Raw genomic sequence first — 27,413 nt, 5'->3', positions numbered from 1 at the left:
CATGCTGCTCTAATGCATAATGATCTCCTTTGGATCCGCGAGTTATAAAAAAGTTTCAGTCATTAGAAGTATATGTTCATTGTTGCTCATCATATTTTGCAATCATTTGTCAGTACTCCATAAAAAAATCACTACAAGTAGAGATGAATTACAACTTCTTAGTATCATCACCCAATTCTCAATTCATTTCCACATCTATCATTGGCTCATTTTTGTTCCATATGTTTTACAATCGCGGATGCAACTATTATGTATATTGAGTGATATTTGCATACAAAAAAAGACAACAATCAACCATTTCGAAATCGTCAATCTAGATTTATCTTTCACATTATACTACCACTGGAAAAAAGCTCCATTTATCAATCTCTCTTCCACACAATACTTTCAATCCATGGCACAAATTTCGGAAGCTTAATAAATCTTATCGTCGTGCACGTGCTGTTAATCACAATGCCAACCAAATGGTAGTAATCTCGCTCTATCATAATGGATGGCGCCAGTAGCTGATTGAAGCATTTTACCGATGAATCCGTTGATGGTGGTCGGCCCGAATCAGTCATCGCCGAGTAAAGAAATATTTTACCTAGATCCAACTCTCCGCGGCTCCATAGGCAGACAAACTGGCTGCTGGGAAGTCTGGAAGCAATTCGTTAGTGATAAAGGATTCGTTCGCAAATGATTAACATATGGGCAAATTAAGGTCATACGATACGTCTCGGTTCAGCTCAATTAGCGCGAGGTTGTTTTCGGATGGGTTGTGCGAATAGCTTGGATGCCGGTGGAAGCCTTCTATTCTGTACTGCAGTGCCCGGCCTTCCGATTCGACAATAACAAATTGCTTGGGTCCTGAATATTAGTGGGGAATGGGAAGGATGAAAAATAAAATATTCTATCTATTATGTGCACCTTTACATCGCAGTGCTGAACAGTGTTCATCTGGAGTAAATAATCATATATCACTTTCCAAACTCACCTGATTTTGTGGAATGCGAGGCTAGAGGTGAATAACAGTCAGCCTTTGCTAGGAGGAAACGCTCACTTATCAATACTGCGAAACAATCAATCTTACGCATGAATGGGGAACCCTCTGAAACGTATGCCAAATAGGACAATTCTTGGAATTTTGTCTTCGATTTGTTGTGATACTGGACACACTCTGGACAAATGGCACAGAAACGAGAAATAGAAAGTTTCGTATTACGCTTGGCATATCAGAGATAGATGATCGATTTTAATACTTTTCTCACTGATGCTGATTGACGACGTTGTTGTCGTGGGTGTCACCGCGCTGTTGGGCCTAGAATACGATTTTTCATCGCTATTGTCTGAGGAGGATTCAATTGGTAGAAAGCGATCTTTGTTTACCATCCTTTCAATCCAGCCCACGTATCGAGGGATGTTGACAAAACCGGCTAGGCTTTCCGCCTTGCACAGCGTTACGGACGAATCTCTCAGCCCCGTGAACGACACTATTCCTCGTGCAGCCCAGGTTCCATTGATGTCTATGGCAAAGGCACCGCCACTGTCTCCATTGCATACGTTTGTGGCTGTGTGGAACATTGGGAGGTAAGCGTTAGATGCTTTGTAAAAATGACATAAAAAGTATAGTATGAGAGTTAATTAATAGCATAATACAATCGAAGTTTATTCCGTTAATGTAAATAAAATCCGTTGAAACAAAACAATATAATAAACAATAACCAATATACATAAACAGAAATAAATATGCATAGGTATTAATTAAAATAGTATAGTCCAATCGAGTCTACTGAATGAACAACGTTGAGTCATTAATGTAAAACTGAAAGCTAGTAGGATCATAGTAACTCGTCTATAACAAGTATAGGTATTGCTTGAGTCTAGCTAGTAGTGACTCTGACTTTATCGCATTCACATTAATCAATGTGGTTGGTTCGGTACACCATATTTTTTGTAACTGCTAGTTACTAGTAGTTGCTGACTGCTAGTCATCAATTCATTGAATGCTTGCATTTCCCGTGCACTAGAAGCTGTTACTAAGAGGTAAGTAAATAATTATTAGTTCAGTATGTACGTACACCCTTAGTGGTGCAAAGGGTCGATTAGAATGATCTCCATCCTGAGCGATGCCTAGCTGTTGCTTCAACCTGTTGCCAGGTTAGATTTCGATCGACTTCTTTTGAGCATGAGCATTATAACCGCACAATTCGTAGTTGCTATTTCGTGATTGACTAGAACTTCCGAAATTGTACATGGGGTTCGGGACTAGCTATCCATTCTCAATATACACGTTTCGGGAGCTCAAATATCTAAAGTCAATAACGGCGCCGGCCACTTCCTTACGGTCATATAGGAAGGGAAAGATTGTAAGTACGACTCTCGATGCTACTATAGACCGAGCATACCTCTGCATCGTCATGATTGTCTTGGGATACGATATCGTTTTAGTTACAAATGATAATTTATTTGGATTCACTTCTGTAAGTGATGCGATCTACGGGATGGAAAATAATACTAATTCGCTGTCTCGCCACGAGGCAAATGTTAAACCATGCACGCCCGGTTCCAAGCTTCCAATCGTGATACTTTATTCGTCGCCTAGGTCGTTGCCGATTATATCGAGTCGTATTATCTTCTATGTCGTTCGTAATAGTTGTTTTTAAAGGCGGCTTATTGTGCCTGCGCAAACCTCCTGTCTCGTCGGAGGGCCGTCGTGTCAGGGCTGTTTAGCGTCCCACCTAACACCAGGACTTGGGCTTGTGCGCTTTGAGCGGCACACGGTCGCTTTGGCGGAGCCATGCAGCTTTTTATAGAGGTTTAACAGGGCCCACTGTCAAACCCCACCACATCCTAGGCAGGCGCCTCAACTCGCAGATGGCCTGGGGAGGGATCGTCAAGCCCTTGGAAATAGTCCCTGCTGCCCCGGGAAGGCGAGGTGCACAGCGGGCAAGGTGGATCGATCAGGTGGAGGTCGATTTGCGGACCCTCCGCAGACTGCGTGGTTGGCGAAGTGCAGCCATGGACCGAGCTGAATGGAGAAGACTTTTATGTGCAGTACAGGCCACTCCGGCCTTAGTCTGATAATAAATAAAAAAATGCACGCCCGGTGGCATACGAAAACGAGGGAGAAATGTTTTGGACGACCGAACGGACGCGCAGTACTCTGTACTTACTTGCCCGATAGCTACTGCAAACAATTGAAGATCGCACTTGTCTCGACCGGAGCAAAGCGCAATACATGCGCATGAGCCACCGAACACGAAATAGATATTTTATTATTTTCCCGACGACTGAAACACGCACTGCACTTACTTGCTCGATGGCTACTACAAACTCGCTTACTGGAGAAACACGACTGGACAAGGAACAAACTTCCACTTTCTGATTTATTTACTCACTCGCACAAAGCAAAACTAAATTTCGATGACCGGCTGATCCGCTTACTGGAGAAACATGACTGAATAATAAACAAACTTTCACTTCTCGGTTAGATTTCGATCGACTTCTTTTATTTAACTATCGAGGCTGCGCCGCCATAACCCTCTGGATCTGCCTCTTCTGTGATGTCTCGCTGAGTTCCAGTCTAATGCTCGTTTTCAGAGTTCGTTTCCGCCCCTAGGTAAGGTGTGACCGCCCCAGCCCCACTTTCGATCCCGAATTTCTGTTGCTATCTGGTTGGTGCCTCCGGCGCCAGTTGTGAGGCAACCAGGTTCGAATTATTTACCGCAGGCATCTGTTAATGAACAACTGCAGCCGTTGAGTGTTCTCCACTGATACACAACATGTTTCGCTAGAGATTTTTTTTTATCTTTATTAACCTTCCTAGTGCATTGGGGTCTATTTTGGCCCATAGATGATTTAAAACGTTGTAGCTTTGTAATCAAATGAGATAGGGCGTTGAAATTTTCTGACTTTTCCTAACTTTTGGAAATGAAAATTTTGGGGTGATAACCAGCTATCAGCGACCTCTAGGAACGCCACAACAAAAAAAGTGACACATTGTGCATTAGCGGGTCAAAACTGATCCCAACTTGAATTTGCTCCCAAAAGTTCATTTTCGCACCGATTCTCAATGATTTGGAACCAAATTGAAGGTATGGAATCCACGGATGTCGTTACGGACAGATTTTTGCACTTTGGCCATTCTGGTCCCCAGGAATCGATGTTGAAGGAACATAGATTCTTAGGTCAATTTTTGGCGTGATTTCTTGCCTCTCGAAGGGTGATTTTGGAAATGTTCATTAATTTGCGTAGCAATAATCCTATTAAAATGTAGCCATTGTCCATTTCCATGGATCAACACAATTCCTGGTTATTTCACGGTCCGGTGTCCCTCCGGAAGATCCGGAACATCCGTAGAAGTGGTCAAATCATTGAACTCATCATAGAAGAGCGCTGTTTTTTTTAAAGCTTTTAATTATCAAACGCTGAGTAACAAATGATTGTGGTGACCCACTGTGATAGACCTGAGTGGCCACCGGAGTTCCTTTAGAAGATCCGGAACATCCGTAAAAATGGTCAATTCATGGAACTCATCTTAGAAGTGCGCGATTTTGTTTTCAAAGCTTTTCATTAAAGTACTTTGAGTAACAAATGATTGTGGTGACCCAATTTGGTGGACCTGGGTGGCCACCGGAGGTCCTCCAGTAGATCCGGAACGTCCGTAAAAATGGCCAATTCATGAAACTTATCATAACAGGGTGCGGTTTTTTCCAAAGCTTTTCCTCATAGTACTTTGAGTAACAAATGATTGTGAGGACCTATTTTGGTGGACCTGGGTGGCCACCGGAGGTGCTCCAGAAGATCCGGAACGTTCGTAAAAATTGCCAATTCATGAAACTTATCATAAAAGGGTGCGGTTTTTTCCAAAGCTTTTCCTTATAGTACTTTGAGTAACAAATGATTGTGGGGACCTATTTTAGTGGACCCGGGCGGCCACCGGAGGTGCTCCAGAAGATCCGGAACGTCCGTAAAAATTGTCAATTCATGGAACTCATCCTAGAAGTGCGCTTTTTTCCAAACTTTTCATTATCGTACTTTGAGTAACAAATGATTGTGGTGACCCAATTTGGTGGACCTGGGTGGCCAAGCAAAGTCCTCCAGTAGATCCGGAACGTCCGTAAAAATGGCCAATTCATGAAACTTATCATAAAAGGGTGCGGTTTTTTCCAAAGCTTTTCCTTATAGTACTTTGAATAACAAATGATTGAGGTGACTCAATTTGGTGGACCTGGGTGGCCACCGAAAGTCCTCCAGTAGATCCGGAACGTCCGTAAAAATGGCCAATTCATGAAACTTATCATAAAAGGGTGCGGTTTTTTCCAAAGCTTTTCCTTATAGTACTTTGAGTAACAAATTATTGTGGGGACATATTTTGGTGGACCTGGGCGGCCACCGGAGGTGCTCCAGAAGATCCGGAACGTCCGTAAAAACTATTAATTCATGGAACTCATCCTAGAAGTGCGCTTTTTTTCCAAAGCTTTTCATTATCGTACTTTGAGTAACAAATGATTGTGGTGACCCAATTTGGTGAACCTGGGTGGCTACCGGAGGTCCTCCAATAGATCCGGAACGTCCGTAAAAATGGCAGATTCATGAAACTTATCATAAAAGGGTGCGGTTTTTTCCAAAGCTTTTCCTCATAGTACTTTGAGTAACAAATGATTGTGGGGGTCTATTTTGGTGGACCTAGGGGCCCTCCTTAGCCATGCGGTAAGACGCGCGACTACAAAGCAAGACCATGCTGAGGGTGGCTGGGTTCGATTCCTGATGCCGGTCTAGGCAGTTTCGGATTGAAATTGTTTCGACTTCCCTGGGCATAAAAGTATCATCGTGTTAGCCTCATGATATACGAATGCAAAAATGGTAACCTGGCTTACAAACCTCGCAGTTAATAACTGTGGAAGTGCAGAATGAACACTAAGCTGCGAGGCGGCTCTGTCCCAGTGTGGGGATGTAACGACAATAAGAAGAAGAAGAAGAAGAAGGGTGGCCACCGGAGGTGCTCCAGAGGAGCCGGAATGTCCGTAAAAGTTGTCATTTCTTGGAATTCGGGTTTGGGACAGTTCGGCGAATGGCGTTTAGTTCGTCATTTTTTCGAAAGGACATTTGGTCGAAGGATCTTTTAGTCTAGTGGTCATTTGAACGAATGGATATTTAGTCGAATGGACATTTAGTCGAATGGAGATTCGGTCGAATGGACATTTAGTCGAAAGGAGATTTAAACATTTCTGGTTAAATAATCTATAAGATACATGAATAAACTGGTTGGAGGAATTCAGTGGACATGAGGAATTTCAATCAGCAGCTGAAGAAACGAATAAGGAAGCCAATGAGGATTTTTCATCTGAGCTAACAGAAACTTCTGGAGACCTGGTGGATTATTGAAAGATTGAAAACCTTCAGAAGTAGCAAAATATATACTGTCGCTAACCGCAAGTCGAGCACATCTGTATATGGGGCTCCATGTACAGATGTGTTCGACTTGCGGTTAGCGGCAGTATACCCTCTATTCTATTTTCGGCACATGGTCTAAAACCAATGATATCAATGTTATTTTGCTAATACTTCATCGCAGTCGGCTTTGGAACGTTTCGTTGATTGACATTTGGTCGAATGGAAATGGTTTTTTATTCTTTTCATTAATACTCTTTCTTCCACTCAATATGTATACAATAATTAGTTCAGTATAAAATGGTCTTTGAACCATAATTCGTTAGTTATTGGCCGAAAACTTTATTTCGACCAAATGATCATATGACCTAATCTGCCATCACACGCATATTCGTCCAATATTTGCTGGAATTTCCGATGTACATGGGACAGTTATGCGTGTAACGGTAGTAATGTCTATTCGGCGTCATGTGTAATGACGAAACATCATTCGACTACATTTCTTTTGACGAGGTGGTATAGATTCAATGTAGTCGGTTAGAGGGGTTCGCGGAAGTCAATATCCAGTCAAGAATAATATCGCAATATTCACCGTTTTCGTATTATTTATTCTTTTTATCAGCCCATCATTCTTTGGACAATATTGGAACAATAATTATATGACTTTTAGGAATACCGCAATAAATCATTTATTTTTTAATTGTTATTGGCTTAAGTTCTTTTTTTCAAATATCCATTCGGCGGAACGTCATTAGACTGAATGTACCAAGATTATCAATTCGAAAATCCACTTTCGACCAAATGTACGAAGATTCTTTCAGAAAACTGATTTCGACTAAATGTCAATTCGACGTAGTGTCCTTTCGACCAAACGTCATTCGATCAAATGTCCTACGTCTCTAGTGGATTAAAAAATCATTTTCGACTAAATGTCCCTTCGATCAAACGTCCATTCGACGTAATGTCCTTTCGACCAAATGTCATTAGACTAAATGTCATTCGATGAAATGTCTTTCGACGAAATGGTATAGATTCATGGAATTCATCCTAGAAGTGCGCGTTTTTTTTCCAAAGCTTTTCATTATCGTACTTTGAGTAACAAATGATTGTGGTGACCCAATTTGGTGAACCTGGGTGGCCACCAGTAGATCCGGAACGTCCGTAAAAATGGTCAATTCATAAAACTTATCATAAAAGGGTGCGGTTTTTTCCAAAGCTTTTCATTATCGAACACTGAGTAACAAATGATTATGGTGACCCAGTGTGATGGACCTGAGTGGCCACCGGAGTTCCTCCAGAAGATCTGGAACATCCGTAGAAGTGGTCAATTCATAAAACTCACCATGGAATAGCTGAATCACCGAACGCTGAGTAAAAAATGATTATGATGACCCTTTTTGAAGGACCTGGGTGGCTACCGAGGTTTTCCGGAAGATTTGGAACGTCCGTTAAAGTGGTCAATTCGTGGTGAATGGTGAATATCGATCATGGAAGCAAATTATGCCATACTTGAAAATATTTTCTGGGTTAATGTGATTGTCCTTTCACAAAAAAAGTGTCATCTTAATTTTAATGAATTGACTATATTTACAGATTTTTTGATCTTGCGGAGTTTCATTCGTGACTACACACGTTCCTGAGAATGGGTTACAACGATCATCCATTACTCAGGATACGAAAAAGGAAAACTATGACAAGTTTCATGAATTGACCGATTTTACGGATGATCTGAATGTACCTGAAGACATACAGTGGGCAATCCATGCGAATTGGTTACGATCATTTGTTTCTAAAATTAGGAAAATAAAAAGGTTTAGAAGAATAGTGTGCTTCTTCTTCTTCTATGGAAAACACGCCATTTCTAAGGTGGGTTTTATGAATTGATCTCTTTTACGTGTGATACGGATATTCCGAAGGGCCTTTAGTTGCTACTCACATCCGTGAGAAAAGGTCACGGCAATAATTTCATGTTCAGAGTACGACAAGGGAATTTAAAAAAAGGCTCTTCTAGTATGTATTACAAAAATTAACCACTTTAACCGATGTTCCGTATCTTCCGTAAGACCTCCGGTAGTCACTTTGGTAAATAAGAACGGGTCACGACATTCCTTCGTATCTTGCTCAGAGTTCGATAATAGAAAGATTTTTTTTAAAAGTTCGATAATGAAAAGCTTTAGAAAAAACCGTGCTCTTTTATGATAAGTTTCATGAATTGACCATTTTTACGGGCGTTCTGGATCTTCTGGAGCACTTCCGGTGGCCACCCAGATCCACCAAAATAGGTCACCACAATCATTTCCTACTCAAAGCACTATGAAGAAAAGCTTTGGAAAAAACCGCGCTCTTCTATGATGTATTTCATGAATTGACCACTTTTACGGACATTCCGGGTCTTCTGAAGGACCTTCGGCCATACAGGTCCATCCAAATGGGTTACCACAATCATTTGTTACTTGTAGTTCGATAATGAAAAGCTTTGGAAAAAACCGCGCTATTATATGATAAGTTTCATTAATTGACCATTTTTACGGATGTTCCGGATCTTCCGGAAAACTCCGGTGGCCACCCAGTTCCACCAAAATGAGTAACCACAATCATTTGTTACTCAAATTACGATAATCAAAAGTTTTGTGAAAACTGCATTCATCTAGGATGAGTTCCATGAATTGACCACTTCACCGAATGTTCCGGATCCTCTGGAGGACCTCCGGTGGCCACGCAGGTCCATCAAAATGGGTCACCACAATCATTTGTTACTCAGCGTTCGATAATTAAAAGCTTTGGAAAAAACCACGCTCTTCTAGGATGAGTTCAATGAATTGACCACTTCTACGGATGTTCCGGATCTTCCGGAGGGACACCGGACCGTCAAATAACCAGGAATTGTGTTGATCCATGGAAATGAACAATGGCTACATTCTAATAATATTATTGCTACGCAAATTAATGAGCATTTCCAAAATCACCCTTCGAGAGGCACAAATTGACCTAAGAATCTATGTTCCTTCAACATCGATTCCTGGAACCAGAATGGCCAAAGTGCAAAATCTGTCTGTAACGACATCCGTGGAATCCATACCTTCAATTTGATTCCAAAAGATTGAGAATCGGTTCGAAAATGAACTTTTGGGAGCGAATTCAATTTGGGGTCATTTTTGACCCGCTAATGCACAATGTGTAACTTTTTTTTAATGCACTAGGAAGGTTAATGTGTTTTTGCCTTTCTCAAAAACAAAGTATACGTAAAGGCTATAGGATCACTCCAAAACCGAACTTTTGATAGAGGGTTCGAAGGCCCATAGTGTTGTATATCAATAGACTCAGCTCGACGAATTAAAGTGATGTCTGTATGTGGGTGTGCGTTCGTGTACAAAAATGTGAGACATACTAATTGGTACTTAGCATTATTCGATTTGCTCGCAACAAGTTGCAGTCGACGCGGATTGTGGTCTAGTTGTTTCCTATTGAAAATTGGCCCGATCGGCCATTGCGTTCCAAAGTTATTCAAAAAACATTGTTTTTCTGCCAAAGGCCTTGGCATTTTTTTTTCAAAAACGATTTTTTTTTCAAGGATTGCAGCAATGCATTCAAATGACCGCAAATGCATATGAATTGATGGAAAAAGTAAAATCTATCCCCCTAAAGTGCTATTTAGACCTCTCTTATGTGTTTTTCTTATTTTTTTTTTTTAAGAGCCAGTTCGTGAGAAGCGCGACCCCCATTTCAACGTCAACGATGTTCTCCGATTTGGATGAAATTTTCAGGATATGTTCATATACGTAAAAGAAGACATTTTGCAAATTTTCAGATTTTTTTCATTGAGGGGAAGTGGCGTAAAACGGCCCTTCAAAAATTATTGTTCAAAATCGCCAAAACAAAAAAATGCAATAACTTTGGCAATGAGTGACCGATTTTGTTTAAATTTCGCACGTTTTTTCTACTCAATTAGTACTTTATACCAAGTGGTTAATAGGGTTATAAAGCTGTTTACTTTAGGAGAAAAATGGCCTTTTTGATAAAAATGGTCGTTTTTCCAAAGGGAATATTTTTCACCAACAGATCTAGGATAAAAAACTAAACCCGTAAGGCAATTACGGAACTAAAGAGCTTTCATCTCACATATAATTCAGAAGCGCCAACTCAAGAATTTCTTAGAAAATCGCAATTTTCTGCAACACTGTTTATTCTTAAGAAAGTTCGCACAAATTTCGACCCTACTTATGTTGATGTTTTTCGATCTGGTAAAAACTGTCCAAACTTTTTTGTCTCAGTTGAAATTAAAAATCAGAATTTTCTATTAGGGGAGTGTAGGGTAAAATAGTCCTTTAAAAATAAATGTCAAAAAATACATCATTTTTGCCTTTCTCGTATACTAAGTATACGGTAAAGGCTATATGATCGCTCCAAAAACAAACTTTTTATAGAAGGCCCGGAGACCCATAGTGTTATATACCAATCGACTCAGTTCGACGAATCGAGGTGATGTCTGTGTGTGTGTGTGTGTGTGTGTGTGTGTGTATGTGTGTGTGTGTGTGCGCAAAACTACTCAAAAAATGTCACTCATTTTTCGGGCACTTATCCTCAACCGATTTGCTCGCAACAAGTTGCATTCGACGCAGAATCCTGTCCCATTGTTTCCTATTTGAAATTGGCCAGATCGAACTATGGGGACCAGAGTTGCGGCCAAAAGACAAAGTCATACGAAAAAATCGCGTAAAAAATGTCACTCATTTTTCGGGCACTTATCCTCAACCGATTTGCTCGCAACAAGTTGCATTCGACGCAGAATCCTGTCCCATTGTTTCCTATTTGAAATTGCCCAGATCGGACTATGGGGTCGAAAGTTATGGCCAAAATACAAAATCCTACGAAAAAATCGCGTAAAAATGTCACTCATTTTTCGGGCACTTATCCTCAACCGATTTGCTCGCAACAAGTTGCATTCGACGCAGAATCCTGTCCCATTGTTTCCTATTTGAAATTGGCCAGATCGAACTATGGGATCAAAAGTTATGGCCAAAACACAAAATCATACGGAAAAATCGTGTAAAAAATGTCACTCATTTTTCGGACACTTATCCTCAACCGATTTGCTCGCAACAAGTTGCATTCGACGCAGAATCCTGTCCCATTATTTCCTATTTGAAATTGGCCAGATCGGACTATAGGATCGAGAGTTATGGCCAAAATACAAATTCATACGAAAATATTGCGTAAAAAATGTCACTCATTTTTCAGGCACTTATTCTCAACCGATTTGCTCGCAACAAATTGCATTCGACGCAAAATCCTTTCCCATTGTTTCCTATTGAAAATTGGACAGGTCGGACTATGGGATCAGAAGTTATGACCAAAATACCTTTTTCATAAAAATCACAAAAATGTCACCTATTTTCGGACACCTAACCTTAATCGATTCACACGCAACAAGTTGTATTCGACGCATAATCCTGTCCCATTGTTTCCTATTGAAAATTGGCTATATCGGACTATGGAATCGGAAGTTATGGCCGAAACACCATTTTAGCCTTTTATACGAAAAGGCTGTATGTTCGCTCAAAAACCAAACTTTTACAGAAGGCCTGGAGACCCATAGTGTTATATACCAATCGATTCAGCTCGACGAACTGAGATGATGTCTCTGTCTCTCCACTTCATACGGGAGTTTGGCAGAAAGACGGTCATGAGATTTATATCATAACAAATATTGCCCTCCGCTCGCGTGATGGGAATGACATTTTCGTTTTCTTTTGTGTAGTCGAGCTTCAGTTCACCTAACACCCAAAAGTGATATCCTTAAAATATCTATCTGGGTGAAATAAAACAGGGTTATGTACGTCAAAAAGATTGGAAAAGGAAACAAAATGTCGAAATTCTTATTAGCATATTGTAGATCAAGCTGAAAACCGAACCGAGGTCCCGCGAAATCGCATTTTCTCGCATTTCCGGATGTTGCAACTGCATCGCGAGTAGTGCGCAACTGTGCCATAGTCGGGCACCACTCGCGATGTAGTTGCGACATCCGGAAATGGGACAAAATATGATTTTCGGTTTTCAACTGGATCTACAATATCTTTGCCATAAATAATCTGATTTTCATAGAACGGACAAAGAAATTTGTCTTTTTTACTCCTAGCCACTAGCTCATCTTTTTTCAAGCACACACATTTTACGAAGGTCGAGAAAGGCACCATCACCGCTAGGTGGATTAATCTGGGTTTTATGTGAGTTCTAGCAGAAAATACATAAGTTTAAAAACACTTCTTAGATTTGATTATTCCGACCCAACTGGCAACTAATCTAGTGATTTTGCTAGTTTGCTTCGAAATTCTTCCAAGCTTAGTATTTTTATGGTTTTCTATCTGTCAACAATTAAATCTTTCACAATCTCTCAAACTCAAAAAATAGCGTGAACTAGTCAACTAGTCATGTCATTTCTATAATATTCCGGCGGAGGTATTGTAAACTTTGCGCCGTCTTAAACTCCCGTTCAAAAATATTGTTCCACCAAAATATATTCCCACCAGTTCTTCCATGGTGACGTCTTAATTGCAAGAACGATGCATGGTTCAAGAACGACGTAAAGCAAAATCCAATGCTTTAGCTAGTTTCCATCCATTCGGAAGTGAGAACATTTGTTTTGGTACTTTGTTTGTTACATTGCTACTTCAACACGGTAGTCTATTCCTCGGTGAAAAAAGCAATAGATAGATTTCTCAAAAAGTATTGCAAGCTGTTACTACCCAAGCACTACTTCTTAGCAAACCACACCTTATGGTTTGTTGGAAATATGTTCATATAAGGTTAGCAAAGATTTCAAAAGAAAAAGGCTGATATTTAAGGCATCCTTTTTACAATCAACTACACAGTTTTGTTGAGGTACTCAAACACTTTCAGGTGGTGTAAATTAAGCCGAGAATAAAACAGTTTTGCTTGGTAATCTTTAAATTAAAAATCAGAATTTTCTATTAGGGGAGTGTAGGGTAAAATAGTCCTTTAAAAATAAATGTCAAAAAATACATCATTTTTTTATGTGAGTTCTAGCAGAAAATACATAAGTTTAAAAACACTTCTTAGATTTGATTATTCCGACCCAACTGGCAACTAATCTAGTGATTTTGCTAGTTTGCTTCGAAATTCTTCCAAGCTTAGTATTTTTATGGTTTTCTATCTGTCAACAATTAAATCTTTCACAATCTCTCAATCTCAAAAAATAACGTGAACTAGTCAACTAGTCATGTCATTTCTATAATATTCCGGCGGAGGTATTGTAAACTTTGCGCCGTCTTAAACTCCCGTTCAAAAATATTGTTCCACCAAAATATATTCCCACCAGTTCTTCCATGGTGACGTCTTAATTGCAAGAACGATGCATGGTTCAAGAACGACGTAAAGCAAAATCCAATGCTTTAGCTAGTTTCCATCCATTCGGAAGTGAGAACATTTGTTTTGGTACTTTGTTTGTTACATTGGTACTTCAACACGGTAGTCTATTCCTCGGTGAAAAAAGAAATAGATAGATTTCTCAAAAAGCATTGCAAGCTGTTACTACCCAAGTACTACTTCTTAGCAAACCACACCTTATGGTTTGTTGGAAATATGTTCATATAAGGTTAGCAAAGATTTCAAAAGAAAAAGGCTGATATTTAAGGCATCCTTTTTACAATCAACTACACAGTTTTGTTGAGGTACTCAAGCACTTTCAGGTGGTGTAAATTAAGCCGAGAATAAAACAGTTTTGCTTGGTAATCTTTAAATTAATTGATTAAGCGATCTACAATTTACATACTTTATCTATGAGTGTAGAAACGTGTATCCTAAAATTTGAAGTATTTTCATGAATTTGTGTTTTCAAATCTTCAGACAATTGATACACTATCCTATTCAATAGTATACACATTACATTGTTACGCTCTCCTTGTAAAAATCAGCTCGTTGTAGAAAAAAGGTTTCTCCTGTATTGTGCAAAATGAATGAAACTTTGTTACACTTTGGAGTGTTTTTACACAGTTGTGTAAACATAGAATCGAGGGGATTCCGTTACCTATGAGATAAAATTGTCCAACTCTTGAAAATATATACACCCGATTAGAACTGGTATAGTCCATTCAGTCAAACATTTTGTTCAGATTGTATCTCTGTAATATTGGCAGTTTGAAGGTGAGTAATTCAAAATGTATGAATGGTACACGGTTTGACGTTTTTGCACAATAAACTTGCAGAATTTGGTTTAAATTGATAATGATGGAGGATGAAAGAGAGTTATGAATACCACACAATCGTTACAAGCTACAAAAACAAGCCTATGGTAACCTGATGCAAGTAGGTACAAAAGAAAAATATAATCTGAGAAGCAGCTCCACCAACAAGCTACACAGATAAAAATATGTTGTGATTTTAAATGTATTTCCATGCACATGTTTGGAACATGTAAATAAACGCAACATTCAATCGATCTTACTATTCTTTTAAATCGAAATAAATTTAAACGGTGCTTGCTTGCAAAGTTCAATCAAATTGAATTGAATATCGAATGTTAATTCGTTTGATGGGTGATCAGTTTGATCAGCTGCAATTTTACACGTCGTTGAATTTTCAAAATTTTTTGTTGTGTATGTTTAAACGTTACGAACTTGCTCATTTGCCGTTAAGAATAATTGTTTTTTTCGCATAGCTGTAAAAGCAACATCAGTACCGGTACCCACAGTAATTGTAGCTAATTCAAAAATATATCAACAAGCACTTTCGTTGAATCCGTTCATTTTTGTTTCAGTTTGCGAAGAACGATGCTAATGTTTAAGGAACTTATTTTGGTCCTATTTGACTTCTGTTGAAAATTGTTCTGCAAATAGTTTGCTATCTAATATAGATCAGCGAAGGATATACGTATCTATTGAGACGAAAATATAGATAAATTGAACGTAAGAAGAAACAGTTTTTAAAACTTATGTATTTTCTGCTAGAACTCACATAAAAAATGATGTATATTTTGACATTTATTTTTAAAGGACTATTTTACCCTACACTCCCTAATAGAAAATTCTGATTTTTAATTTCAACTTGGACAAAAAAAGTTTGGACAGTTTCCCCAGATCGGAAAACATCAACTTAAGTAGGGTCAAAATTTGTGCGAACTTTCTTTGAATAAACAGTGTTGCAGAAAATTGCGATTTTCTAAGAAATTCTTGAGTTGGCGCTTCTACATTATATATGAGATGAAAGCTCTTTAGTTCCTTAATTGCCTTACAGGTTTAGTTTTTTATCCTAGATCTGTTGGTGAAAAATATTCCCTTTGGAAAAACGACCATTTTTATCGAAAAGTCAATTTTCTCCTAAAGTAAACAACTTTATAACCCTATTAACCACTTGGTACAAAGTACTAATTGAGCAGAAAAACGTGCAAAATTTAAACAAAATCGGTCACTCATTGCCAAAGTTATTGCATTTTTTGTTTTGGCGATTTTGAACAATAATTTTGAAGAGCCGTTTTACCCACTTCCCCTTTATGAAAAAATCTGAAAATTTGCAAAATGTCTTCTCTTACATATATGAACAAACCCTGAAAATTTCATCCAAATCGGATAATATCGATACAAGAGGGGGTCGCGCTTCTCGCGAACTGGCTCTTAATGCGCGAGAAAGGCACAACCAGCGCTAGTTGGATTGATCTGGGTTTTTTAATCTACAGATTAAGTTCAACACCGAGTTTCGCTAGAGTATGACAGCACAGATTTCTCGTTAGAGTTGAAAATTTGTATTTTGGTGCGTTCACTTATCTGCCTGGTTTTCCAGATATTTCTTAAACTCGCAACGGCAGCCCTTGCTTTCTTGATCCGTGCGCCTATGTCGATCTTCGTACGGCGTATGACGTTATTTGGCCACCAAGATATTGGAAGCTTTCAACATTCTCCACTGATTGCCGGCTACTGTGAAACCCGGAAGGGGTCGCCGTGTTTACATCCAACGATTTGGTTTTGTTGACGTTGATGACTCAACGTTTCGCTCATTTCTCCGAGACCATGGCGTTCCATAATGCACTCGTGGTTCGAGTTGTCGGATCCGATATTCGCATTGAAGTCGGCCATAAAGATCTTGATGTCATCCTTCGGAGTTCTATCTACGACGGCATTAAGTTGGGTGTAGAAGTTCTCTTTATGTTGCAGTTGCAGATCGGCAGCACCGGTTGGCGCATAACATTGGATTATAGTAAGATTTTGTGTTTTTAATCTGGCAACGATTATCCTTTCACTTATAGCTTCCCACTTCATAAGCGCAAAGTGTGCCCGTGCGCTTAGTAGGAAGGCATCTCCACGATGTTGGGGAGCGTGTTCACCTCGTAATCCAGAGTAGCTATAGCAGAATGTGTATTCCAAAGTTTGGCCAACGGACGTCACTCAGTCCCAGGATCTCAAGCTTTATGCGAAACCTCCAGCTTTAGCTAATACTATCGCAGATGCAGATGAAAAGGGAGATGGATAACTTGCCGAACATCCAGGGACAGTTGTGGCTGCTAGTAGTTCACGCGATTGCGCCAGAGCTGTACTGGAATAGTCCATAATAATATTTCTTGATTCAGGGCATCACGAGTGTTCGTTGTTCTCGTCTCCACTGCTATGGTAGTTGAAGGAATCGTTTAAGAAGCCATCGTGCTAACTGCTGGTAATGGCAGGGTATATCTTGACGATGTTCGTTTCGACTGATCGGCTCCGTCATCTATGGATCCCTTATTACGCCTTTTTCTCCAGTTACTCCCGTCCCCTTCTCACGCTTTCTCCACTTTTTCTACTCGAGGCACCCTGCTCGTCGCTGATCTGCATAAGCAACTCGTAATTTCCGTTTTAGAAACTCCTGCTCTCCATTCATGGCCTTCAACTTAGTTTCTTCCTCTAACCGCCGCATCTGCAATTCTTCTTCCATACGCATACGCTTTTGCTGTTGTTGTTCTTCCAACAACTGAAGACTGAGTTGTAAACGCTGTGAGAGCCGGCTCCTCTTACTAACGGATGAGTCGTGGAAGGATATAACAGATTTGGAGGAGTCTTTTCAAACTGTCACCAGCGCACTGAAAATGTATGAAATTTGTTTCCGTAAATAATAAACGAATATCGGTTTGCTGTGCAGCTACAAAGCTGCAAGGTTATAATTTTGTAGAACGATTTCAAATTTTATATTTAATGACTTACAAATTCAGTGTTTCGGTTAACAATTTTCAGGTCGTCTGGCAAACTCGTGAGGAATGGTAAAGATCTACAGCACATTGTTTTAGGTTATCGAACGAGATAAGTATTTCTAGGAATTTCAATCTGCCTATCAACAAGATTTGTCACCGCAGTCAACGCCGAAGGGAAATCTTTAGCTCTGCTGTGCAACCAACTAGGGAACATAAAAAAGTAATATTTATTATATATTATATTAAAAATGTATTAGAAAAAGAATTATACCAATATATATATAAACAGAATACATGATCCTTCAAATCAACTTTCAGAAATCTGCGAGCTCAATTCAGCTAATGTTCACTTCTGCTAACTCCTGATGTCATTTGTTTTGCCCTCTGACACTGCAACGTCAAAATGACTTTCCGAGTGACGGAACGGACAGTTGGTTCACTACAATTTCACCGCAACGAGGGGTATCGCCTAAGGAGACGCATTATTGCAAACAAATTTGGTCTTTCCAAGACCAGTTTTGTATACAAAAGAAAGCTGATCCGAGATGAAATTTCTTCAATACACAAACGGTCCATAACTCTATTTCCGGGCCCTTTATAGGGACCCACATTTACACCGGAGGTATCTAAACGGAAATGTGAAATGAGAACGCAAGTCAAAATTAGCCATCAGTTTCCAAATTTAGCGCCCCATACTGGGTTGCTAAATTTCCATACAGGGTTGCTATTTTGTGGAACGTCACTTTGGCATTTAAAAAAATGCGGAAATTCTTTTTTTTATTTTCCAGAACAATTTCGGTGTATGTAATTAAACAGCAAGGGAGTCATTTGCTCACGTGCCCCAGCTTAACTCCTCGAAGAAGAAGTAATTACAGTAGTAGATCAGCTACGAAGAGGAGCGATGCGCACCGGCGTCCGCCAAAGCCTGTAATATTTATAAATTTTTCGTGAAAGAAATTCCTACTGTTTGTCTTTTGCAAGTAATTCCAAGGAGGAGGTTTTCCAGGAATCCCTCAGAAGGTTCATTCAGGTTCCTTTCTCAACCACGGATACAAGTAGCCTTGCGGGTACCTCCTTTCAAAAGGCTCGGAAGCCTCCTTCCAAGAGGCTCGGAAGCCTCCTTCCAAGAGGCTCGGAAGCCTCCTTCCAAGAGGCTCGGAAGCCTCCTTCCAAGAGGCTCGGAAGCCTCCTTCCAAGAGGCTCGGAAGCCTCCTTCCAAGAGGCTCGGAAGCCTCCTTTCAAGAGGCTCAGGAAGCCTCCTTTCAAGAGGCTCGGAAGCCTCCTTACAACAGGCTCAGGAAGCCTCCTCCAAGAGGCTCGGAAGCCTCCTTCCAAGAGGCTCGGAGGCCTCCTTCCAAGAGGCCCGGAAGCCTCCTTCCAAGAGGCTCGGAAGCCTCCTTCCAAGAGGCTCGGAAGCCTCCTTCCAAGAGGCTCGGAAGCCTCCTTCCAAGAGGCTCGGAAGCCTCCTTCCAAGAGGCGCCTCCTTCCAAGAGGCTCGGAAGCCTCCTTCCAAGAGCTCAGAAGCCTCCTTCCAAGAGGCTCAGAAGCCTCCTTCCAAGAGGCTCAGGCCTCCTTCCAAGAGGCTCGGAAGCCTCCTTCCAAGAGGCTCAGGCCTCCTTCCAAGAGGCTCAGGAGCCTCCTTCCAAGAGGCTCAGGAGCCTCCTTCCAAGAGGCTCAGGAGCCTCCTTCCAAGAGGCTCAGGAGCCTCCTTCCAAGAGGCTCAGGAGCCTCCTTCCAAGAGGCTCAGGAGCCTCCTTCCAAGAGGCTCAGGAGCCTCCTTCCAAGAGGCTCAGGAGCCTCCTTCCAAGAGGCTCAGGAGCCTCCTTCCAAGAGGCTCAGGGCCTCCTTCCAAGAGGCTCAGGAGCCTCCTTCCAAGAGGCTCAGGAGCCTCCTTCCAAGAGGCTCGAAGCCTCCTTCCAAGAGGCTCAGAAGCCTCCTTCCAAGAGGCTCAGAAGCCTCCTTCCAAGAGGCTCAGAAGCCTCCTTCCAAGAGGCTCGGAAGCCTCCTTCCAAGAGCTCAGAAGCCTCCTTCCAAGAGGCTCGGAAGCCTTCTTCTAAGAGACTCGGAAGCCTTCTTCTAAGAGACTCGGAAGCCCTTCTTCTAAGAGGCTCGGAAGCCTGCTTTCAAGAGGCTCGGAAGCCTCCTTCCAAGAGGCTCAGAAGCCTCCTTCCAATAGGCTCAGAATCCTCCTTCCAACAGGCTCAGAAGCCTCCTTCCAAAAGGCTCGGAAACCTCCTTCCAGAGGCTCAGGAAGCCTCCTTCCAAGAGGCTCGGAAGCCTCCTTCCAAGAGGCTCAGAAGCCTCCTTCCAAGAGGCTCAGGAAGCCTCCTTCCAAGAGGCTCAGAAGCCTCCTTCCAAGAGGCTCAGGAAGCCTCCTTCCAAGAGGCTCAAGCCTCCTTCCAAGAGGCCTGGAAGCCTCCTTCCAAGAGGCTCGGAAGCCTCCTTTCAAGAGGCTCGGAAGCCTCCTTTCAAGAGGCTCGAAAGCCTCCTTTCAAGAGGCTCAAAAGCCTCCTTTTAAGAGGCTCGGAAGCCTCCTACCAAGAGGCTCGGAAGCCTCCTTTCAAGAGGCTCGGAAGCCTCCTTTCAAGAGGCTCGGAAGCCTCCTTTCAAGAGGCTCGGAAGCAGACATAATGCACGTGTACAAAAAAGGATGAGATTGAGCAACGACTGCTACGCGCACATAAAATTTATCGCACGCGAGTCTCACGAAGCTTGTGTACCTCACATTAACATTGGTGAGTCGCATTGAGACATCTCAATGCGATCAGCTCATGCGCTGTTTGCCATGGCAAACCTTTGCAAACAACAGCGGAGGTGTGTAAAACAGCTTGGGCGGGAAATTTTCATTCAATAATATCGTCGCCTAAGTAACGCCAACTATGCATTCCTAGCGCATGAGATGAGTCTCATGAGACGTACATTGAGACACGCTCACTCAGTTATTTTATGCGCGCGCTAGCTTCTCTCGTCGCACAGAATCGGTGCTACGTGAGCTTTTGTAGCTCATGGCACACTGTCTGATCCATGTATACACGAGAACTAGGAGACTCTGCTCGGAAGCCTCCTTTCAAGAGGCTCGGAAGCCTCCTTTCAAGAGACTCAGAAGCCTTCTTTCAAGAGGCTCATGAGCCTCCTTTCAAGAGGCTCGGAAGCCCTTTCAAGAGACTCAGAAGCTTTAATTCAAGAGGCTCGGAAGCCTCCTTTCAAGAGACTCAGAAGCCTCCATTTAAGAGGGTCGGAAGCATCCTTTCAAGAGGCTCAAAATCTTTGGAAGCCTTTTTTGAAGAGGCTCGGAAGCTTTCATTCAAGAGGCTCGGAAGCCTCCATTGAAGAGGCTCGGAAACCTCCTATCAAGAGGCTCAAAATCCTCCTTTCAAGAGGCTCGGAAGCCTCCTTCAAGAGGCTCAGAAGCCTCCTTTCAAGAGGCTCAGAAGCCTCCTTTCAAGAGGCTCAGGAAGCCTCCTTTCAAGAGGCTCAGGAAGCCTCCTTTCAAGAGGCTCGGAAGCCTCCTTTCAAGAGCTCAGAGCCTCCTTTCAAGAGGCTCAGGCCTCCTTTCAAGAGGCTCAGAAGCCTCCTTTCAAGAGGCTCAGGCCTCCTTTCAAGAGGCTCGGAAGCCTCCTTTCAAGAGCTCAGGAAGCCTCCTTTCAAGAGGCTCAGAAGCCTCCTTTCAAGAGGCTCAGAAGCCTCCTTTCAAGAGGCTCAGAAGCCTCCTTTCAAGAGGCTCAGAAGCCTCCTTTCACAGCTCAGAAGCCTCCTTTCAAGAAGCTCAGAGCCTCCTTTCAAGAGGCTCAGGAAGCCTCCTTTCAAGAGGCTCCAGAAGCCTCCTTTCAAGAGGCTCAGGAAGCCTCCTTTCAAGAGGCTCGGAAGCCTCCTTTCAAGAGGCTCAGGAAGCCTCCTTTCAAGAGGCTCAGAGCCTCCTTTCAAGAGGCTCAGGAAGCCTCCTTTCAAGAGGCTCGGAAGCCTCCTTTCAAGAGGCTCAGAAGCCTCCTTTCAAGAGGCTCAGGAAGCCTCCTCTCAAGAGGCTCAGGAAGCCTCCTCTCAAGAGGCTCAAGCCTCCTCTCTCAAGAGGCTGGAAGCCTCCTTTCAAGAGGCTCGGAAGCCTCCTTTCAAGAGGCTCAGAAGCCTCCTTTCAAGAGGCTCAGAAGCCTCCTTTCAAGAGGCTCAGAAGCCTCCTTTCAAGAGGCTCAGAGCCTCCTTTCAAGAGGCTCAGGAAGCCTCCTTTCAAGAGGCTCAGGAAGCCTCCTTTCAAGAGGCTCAAGCCTCCTTTCAAGAGGCTCGGAAGCCTCCTTTCAAGAGGCTCAGGAAGCCTCCTTTCAAGAGGCTCAGAAGCCTCCTTTCAAGAGCTCGAAGCCTCCTTTCAAGAGGCTCAGAAGCCTCCTTTCAAGAGGCTCAGAAGCCTCCTTTCAAGAGGCTCAGAAGCCTCCTTTCAAGAGGCCTGGAAGCCTCCTTTCAAGAGGCTCAGGCCTCCTTTCAAAGGTTTGAAGCCTTTTTCAAGAGGCTCGGAAGCCTCCTTTCAAGAGGCTTGGAAGTCCTCTTTCAAGAGGCTTGGAAGTCCTCTTTCAAGAGGCTTGGAAGTCCTCTTTCAAGAGGCTTGGAAGTCCTCTTTCAAGAGGCTTGGAAGTCCTCTTTCAAGAGGCTTGGAAGTCCTCTTTCAAGAGGCTTGGAAGTCCTCTTTCAAGAGGCTTGGAAGTCTTTTTTCAAGGGGCCTCTTTCAAGAGGCTTGGAAGTCCTCTTTCAAGAGGCTTGGAAGTCCTCTTTCAAGAGGCTTGGAAGTCCTCTTTCAAGAGACTTGGAAGTCTTCTTCCAAAAAACTTGGAAGTCCTCTTTCAAGAGGCTTGGAAGTCCTCTTCCAAGAGAGAAGTCCTCTTTCTAAAGGCTTACAATTCCTCTTTCAAGATACTCAGAAGCCTCCGATCAAGAAGCCGTCAGAAGCCTTCTTCCAAAATGTTCAGTTCAGAATTCTCCATTCAAGATGCTAGGAAGCCTTTTTTCAAGACATCCGGAGTTATTATTCAAAGAGGCCTCCTTTCAAGAGTCTGAGAAGATTCCTTTCAAGATGCTCAAAAGTTTCCTTTCAAGAGCCTCGGAAGCCTTCTTGAGGCTCAGAAGTCTCCAAAAGTCCTTAAAGTCTTATAGGTAGCCTGATATATAAACTTAATTTCAATTTACTATTTCTGATACTTGATACTAAGTGAAACTTTATGGAAACCGGTTGAGAACCCCTGTAACGGTATTACCATAGGAGCAGTGGTCCTCAACACGGTTTCACTTCAGGGTCGTTTTCCAACTCGATTCTCCCGGATATTTCTTCCTATAATTGGTGGCAAGGCGGACTATACAGAACAAAATGGCGGAGAACAAGATTTTCTTTTAAACAATTAACGTGGAACAAATACAGTTAGGGTTTAGAGGCCATACAAAATTTATTTAAAAAAAAACATATTCAAATTAATTTATTTTATTGAGTGCACTAATTTGGGGATTTTATTTGGGGTTTTACTTGGATTGAGCTCACCGTTGCGGCCGATGCTGGAACCGTTGGCATGCAAGATGGTCTCGTCTCGTCTCGTGGGGATCTCGAACTTGGGGCTTGATTCTGCGTCTTCTTCTTTCTTCAAAACTTCGTCTTCTTCGCTTCTTCTTCTTGTTTCTGTTCCCACTATTAACTAGGGAACACACTTCACTGACGGTTTGGCCAAATATAATGTGGGCCACAGTTCCGAGTCCGGGGAGCGGTACAGATTTCGCGCGCACTTTTAGTGGTCTCTGTCAAGCGAGCGTGCACCTTTCTGAGCAGTACGTTCACAGGTTTTACTGAATACCACTTTGCACATGCGTTCTCTGCTCGACCACTCTTGTTCACTGCAGTCTTTGTCTTTCACCACTGCTCGCTTGACCAATGTCGTACGTTAGTAACCAATGCAATTTTAACGCGGCTAAGATTCACTTTTCGATTATTGGTGCTTGTTCTTAACCGTCCGTGGTGATTATCACAATTGGTCCGTACTAATTTAGCTTTAGGTGTTTTAATTTTAAGTGGTATTTTAACTGTAACAATTACACCTATTAGTTCGTAAGTTTTAACATCATTGTATAATTTAGACTTTAAGTTTTATTCAACGACTATTCACTTACGCGGAACTACTAACGGTTAGTTTAAAAGCGTACTAAACCGCGAACCGTCACTATCTTCGCTCCTCCGGACTTATTCAAAAAAAGAGACCAACCCTGTTTGGGGAATCCCTTTTATATCATCCTCGATTACTCATTCTCATTCGATGACTAGGCAATCCCCAGACGACGATGATGGCGGCCACGAAGCAGATTATGGTTGTAGTAGAGACGATGAATACACGAACACGAACAGGAACCTTACACTATAAAATATTTTGGTTGATATCCTATACTAATTTACAAGTTTACTCCGACACTGGCTGCATGCTAAGCCTTAACAATTTAAAATACCCTAACACTTGTTTCCGCATTGTTATTTATAAAAAAAATACAAAGAAAATAAATAAGCAATTGCATAAATAAACTATAGATGAATAAATAAGTAAATAAATATTTAAATATACAAAATAAATAAATAGAGAAAACACTATGAATAAATAAATAAATAAATAAATAAATAAATAAATAAGTAAATAAATAAATAAATAATAACTAATTGAATAAATAAATGAATTAAAGTCGGAGTAAAAGAAACGAACAAAATAAATAATAAATCTGAAGACATCAACCAAAAGCTACTGTACACAAAATAAACATCACTCAAACACTTGAAAAAGTGGAGACAGACATTTATTTTACATTCAGACATTTACAACAACACAAGACATTTATAACAATGTTTTATTTGAGCTAAACCACTAACTGGCCTTCCCACCAAATATTTAATTGTGACCCGAAAATGAACGGTCACATACTCGATTTATGCATATGCAGAACATGTGATAGATTTAGTTCGGAAAAGGTATTGGAGGGTAACTGCTCCCTTCGTTGGGGTTTGATCCCACGAAACCAGTACGCTAGACAGGTGTTTTCCCTACTAAGCTACGAAGGACCTCCGTCGTTCTTCACAGTTTAGTGGGTACTGATGAAACCAAATTCCCAGCACTAGGCACGTAGCCGAACTCTCGTTATCCATTTTCAAAACTAACTCTCTCATATGTATTTTTGTACATTTTGTACATGTAGAATCAGTATAAGTATTGTATGGCTCCTACACACTAGCTTCATCAGCAACTGCGCTCGATGAAGAAGGGTTGTGTGAGGTTGTGCCGGTTGGTCATCAGATCCCAGCCAGACAACCTAAGCGGCTACTGAGTAAATGCTAATAGAATACTAAGTTGAGCAGTTCCAGTTGGAATATAGAGCCATTGAAGAAGAAGATAACTACTTTTAGTATAGCCCGGTGAGAACTAACTATGTTTATGAAGTCGCTATATTTAAAATAGAAACCACCGCCGCACATAGGAGTACGCAGAGTAAAATCGTGGCCAATGTCAATGTCAATCATTTTATTGTCTGGAAATGCATTCAATATACACGGCAAAGTGTATTTTTTTCGTTTTTATGCTTTTTGCATTCATAGCAGTGCAGTATGACCACTGGTGGCGTCAGTTATTGTTATTTGATAAAGCATCACTTGGCGCAAGAACGCTGCCTTTGAAAACTACAGCGTGCTTGCGACGAGCGGTGGCCACCTCTGAATCCGTCATTGAGTATGATCTTTCTTATTTTATTCTTCATTCTTTGATTATCATTACTTACAAAATTTTTGGCCTCACTCTTTTCGGAAGCAAAACATAATTTATGTGAGTTTTGTCGCTCAAAACCAATATTATTTATCTTTTGACTAGCTTTTTAGCAAACTTCACTTTATTAAAATACAAATAAGTCACGAATGCGTGAGGATGCGTGAAATGTGTTTTGTGGAGCTTTTTAAGGAAACTCCAATCTTTCCAACGCTGAAAATTTTGTTGCTTGGACGGGTTTGGAACCTTATTAAAAGTTTAATTTTGTAAAACATATTATTGTAAAAAAGGTAGAAAAAAGCTAGCAAATAATATCATGATTATGGATCACCTGAGAACGGTTTCAGATCAAATCATGCTTGAAAACGTTTTACATACTCTCATCATTGATACCTATATTGATTTTCATCTTCAAAATCACTAATAACCAAGAAAAACACGAAAAAAGGGGACATTTTTTTATGCACAATTGCGATTAAACTTGCATTGAAATTATAGTGAAGTTTTGACAGTCAGCATTGCTTACAAGCAAACAATATGATTTCAAAAACCCCTTGGCAAATTAGTATTACTATTTGAGAGTTCAAAAACAAAAAATAATATGGAAATATCTAAAATTTTTGTTTTTGACTTTTGGCCAGGATTTGGGCTGAAATACTGAAATACACCTCCTGCGCCGGTGAGAAGATGGGGCGCTATATTAAATAGCACTCAGGAGGGTGCGCTAGAATAAGAATAGCAATGAGGACTCCCGTCGAGATAATCTCTTATTCAAAAGGCAATGATTTTCTGTGGTTGCAATAGTTCTAATTTAGACTATTAAAAAATGGCTATGTACTGCTGGGGTCTTTTCTTCAATTTCTGCTTGATCAAATGAATGCCCATTGATCACACGAATTTTCAAGGATCGCAAGACTTTGGAAAAGATTCCTGAGAATCAAGGAAAATTTTGTATATGCTTCATAATACTTTACTAAAAAAGACTGTTTCATTTGATACCCATATACCCAATCTTCATGATCTAAGAATTAAACTTACTGTTTGTGAGTCCAGCGCAGAACATTCCGTCGAAAATTGCTTGTGAGAATAAATCTCGATCGCTTTCCAGGCACTCCAAAACACTAACCATGGGCAACCTGGCCGACTTGAGCTCATCTGCCAACATGTCGTACTCTGTTATTCCCCATCCTGACACTATACCGACAAGGTTATCTCCAGGTCCATACTTTCCGTCCTCCCACAAACAAATCGGCTGAACATAATCGTTGAACTCCAATATCGTTCGCAATAGCAGCAGTGCAATGTCGTGCCTATAGGAACTTGCGTTATAGTCATGATGTCGATAGATTCTTTCAACACGATGTTCTTGTGTGTTTTTCGTCATGCTAAGCAGCTCGAACAACCCCAAACGTACGGAAACACTGCTAGGAGCAATCTGATATCCATTGGTGGCCGTAGCGCAATGGGCGGCAGCAGTGGCGTAGCCAGAAAATTGGTCTGGGGGGGGTTTTCCGAACATTTTTTTTTTCGAAAAAAAAAAATTCTCCCAAAAATTTTGTCTCTGGGGGGGGTTTTGTACCCAAAACCACCCCCGTGGCTACGCCACTGGGCGGCAGTAAGGACAATGCGATCAGTAACGATGAATCCTCCGCAGATGTATTCGCTTCCTAGCCCTTTCGTTCGGAATAGTGCTGCGTGCCATGGGAACTGCCCTGGCCAGGTCGATTGCCCAGAAGTGATGACTCCTACTCCGTTGATTGGCCGCCGACCGCATGCGTACCTATGCTGGTCTGATTTCACTTGGATTGATAACGCGGACGGAAGAGGAAACAACAGAAATAATAGTTCGACGAGAGTGAACGTTGCTCTCATGGTTAAAATCTAGCACTGAACTTGACTAACGGTTGAGACGCCCTAGTGATGGCATAAGATCACTCAAGGATTTACGCATGTTTGTAAATAGAGGCGATAGAAAGCTAATCGGATTCAATATTGGTTTTGATTAATCGTATTCATAATCAAGCAAGAAAAAAATGGAAATGTGTAATAATAAGGAGTGGAACATTTCACACATTTTATTCTAGAAGAAGTAAGTGTTTTGTTCACTT

The 27,413-nt window shown here is 41.3% G+C and overlaps 1 protein-coding gene across 1 annotated transcript; it reads right to left on the bottom strand.

Annotated features, from left to right (window-relative positions):
- Positions 1-303: 303 nt before the first annotated feature.
- On the bottom strand, positions 304-27,207 carry LOC134216264 (transmembrane protease serine 9-like). The gene is made up of 6 exons (XM_062695201.1): positions 26,922-27,207; positions 26,344-26,778; positions 1,242-1,550; positions 977-1,159; positions 711-849; positions 304-639 (listed from the first exon to the last, which is right to left on the bottom strand). Exons 1-6 carry the CDS (start codon positions 27,175-27,177, stop codon positions 363-365), a joined length of 1,599 nt encoding a protein of 532 aa, XP_062551185.1. The 5' UTR covers positions 27,178-27,207; the 3' UTR covers positions 304-362.
- Positions 27,208-27,413: the final 206 nt, after the last annotated feature.

The sequence above is a fragment of the Armigeres subalbatus genome, chromosome 2 (assembly GCF_024139115.2).
Source record: "Armigeres subalbatus isolate Guangzhou_Male chromosome 2, GZ_Asu_2, whole genome shotgun sequence".
NCBI lineage: Eukaryota > Metazoa > Arthropoda > Insecta > Diptera > Culicidae > Armigeres > Armigeres subalbatus.
This window is presented reverse-complemented; position numbering and strand designations above follow the sequence as displayed.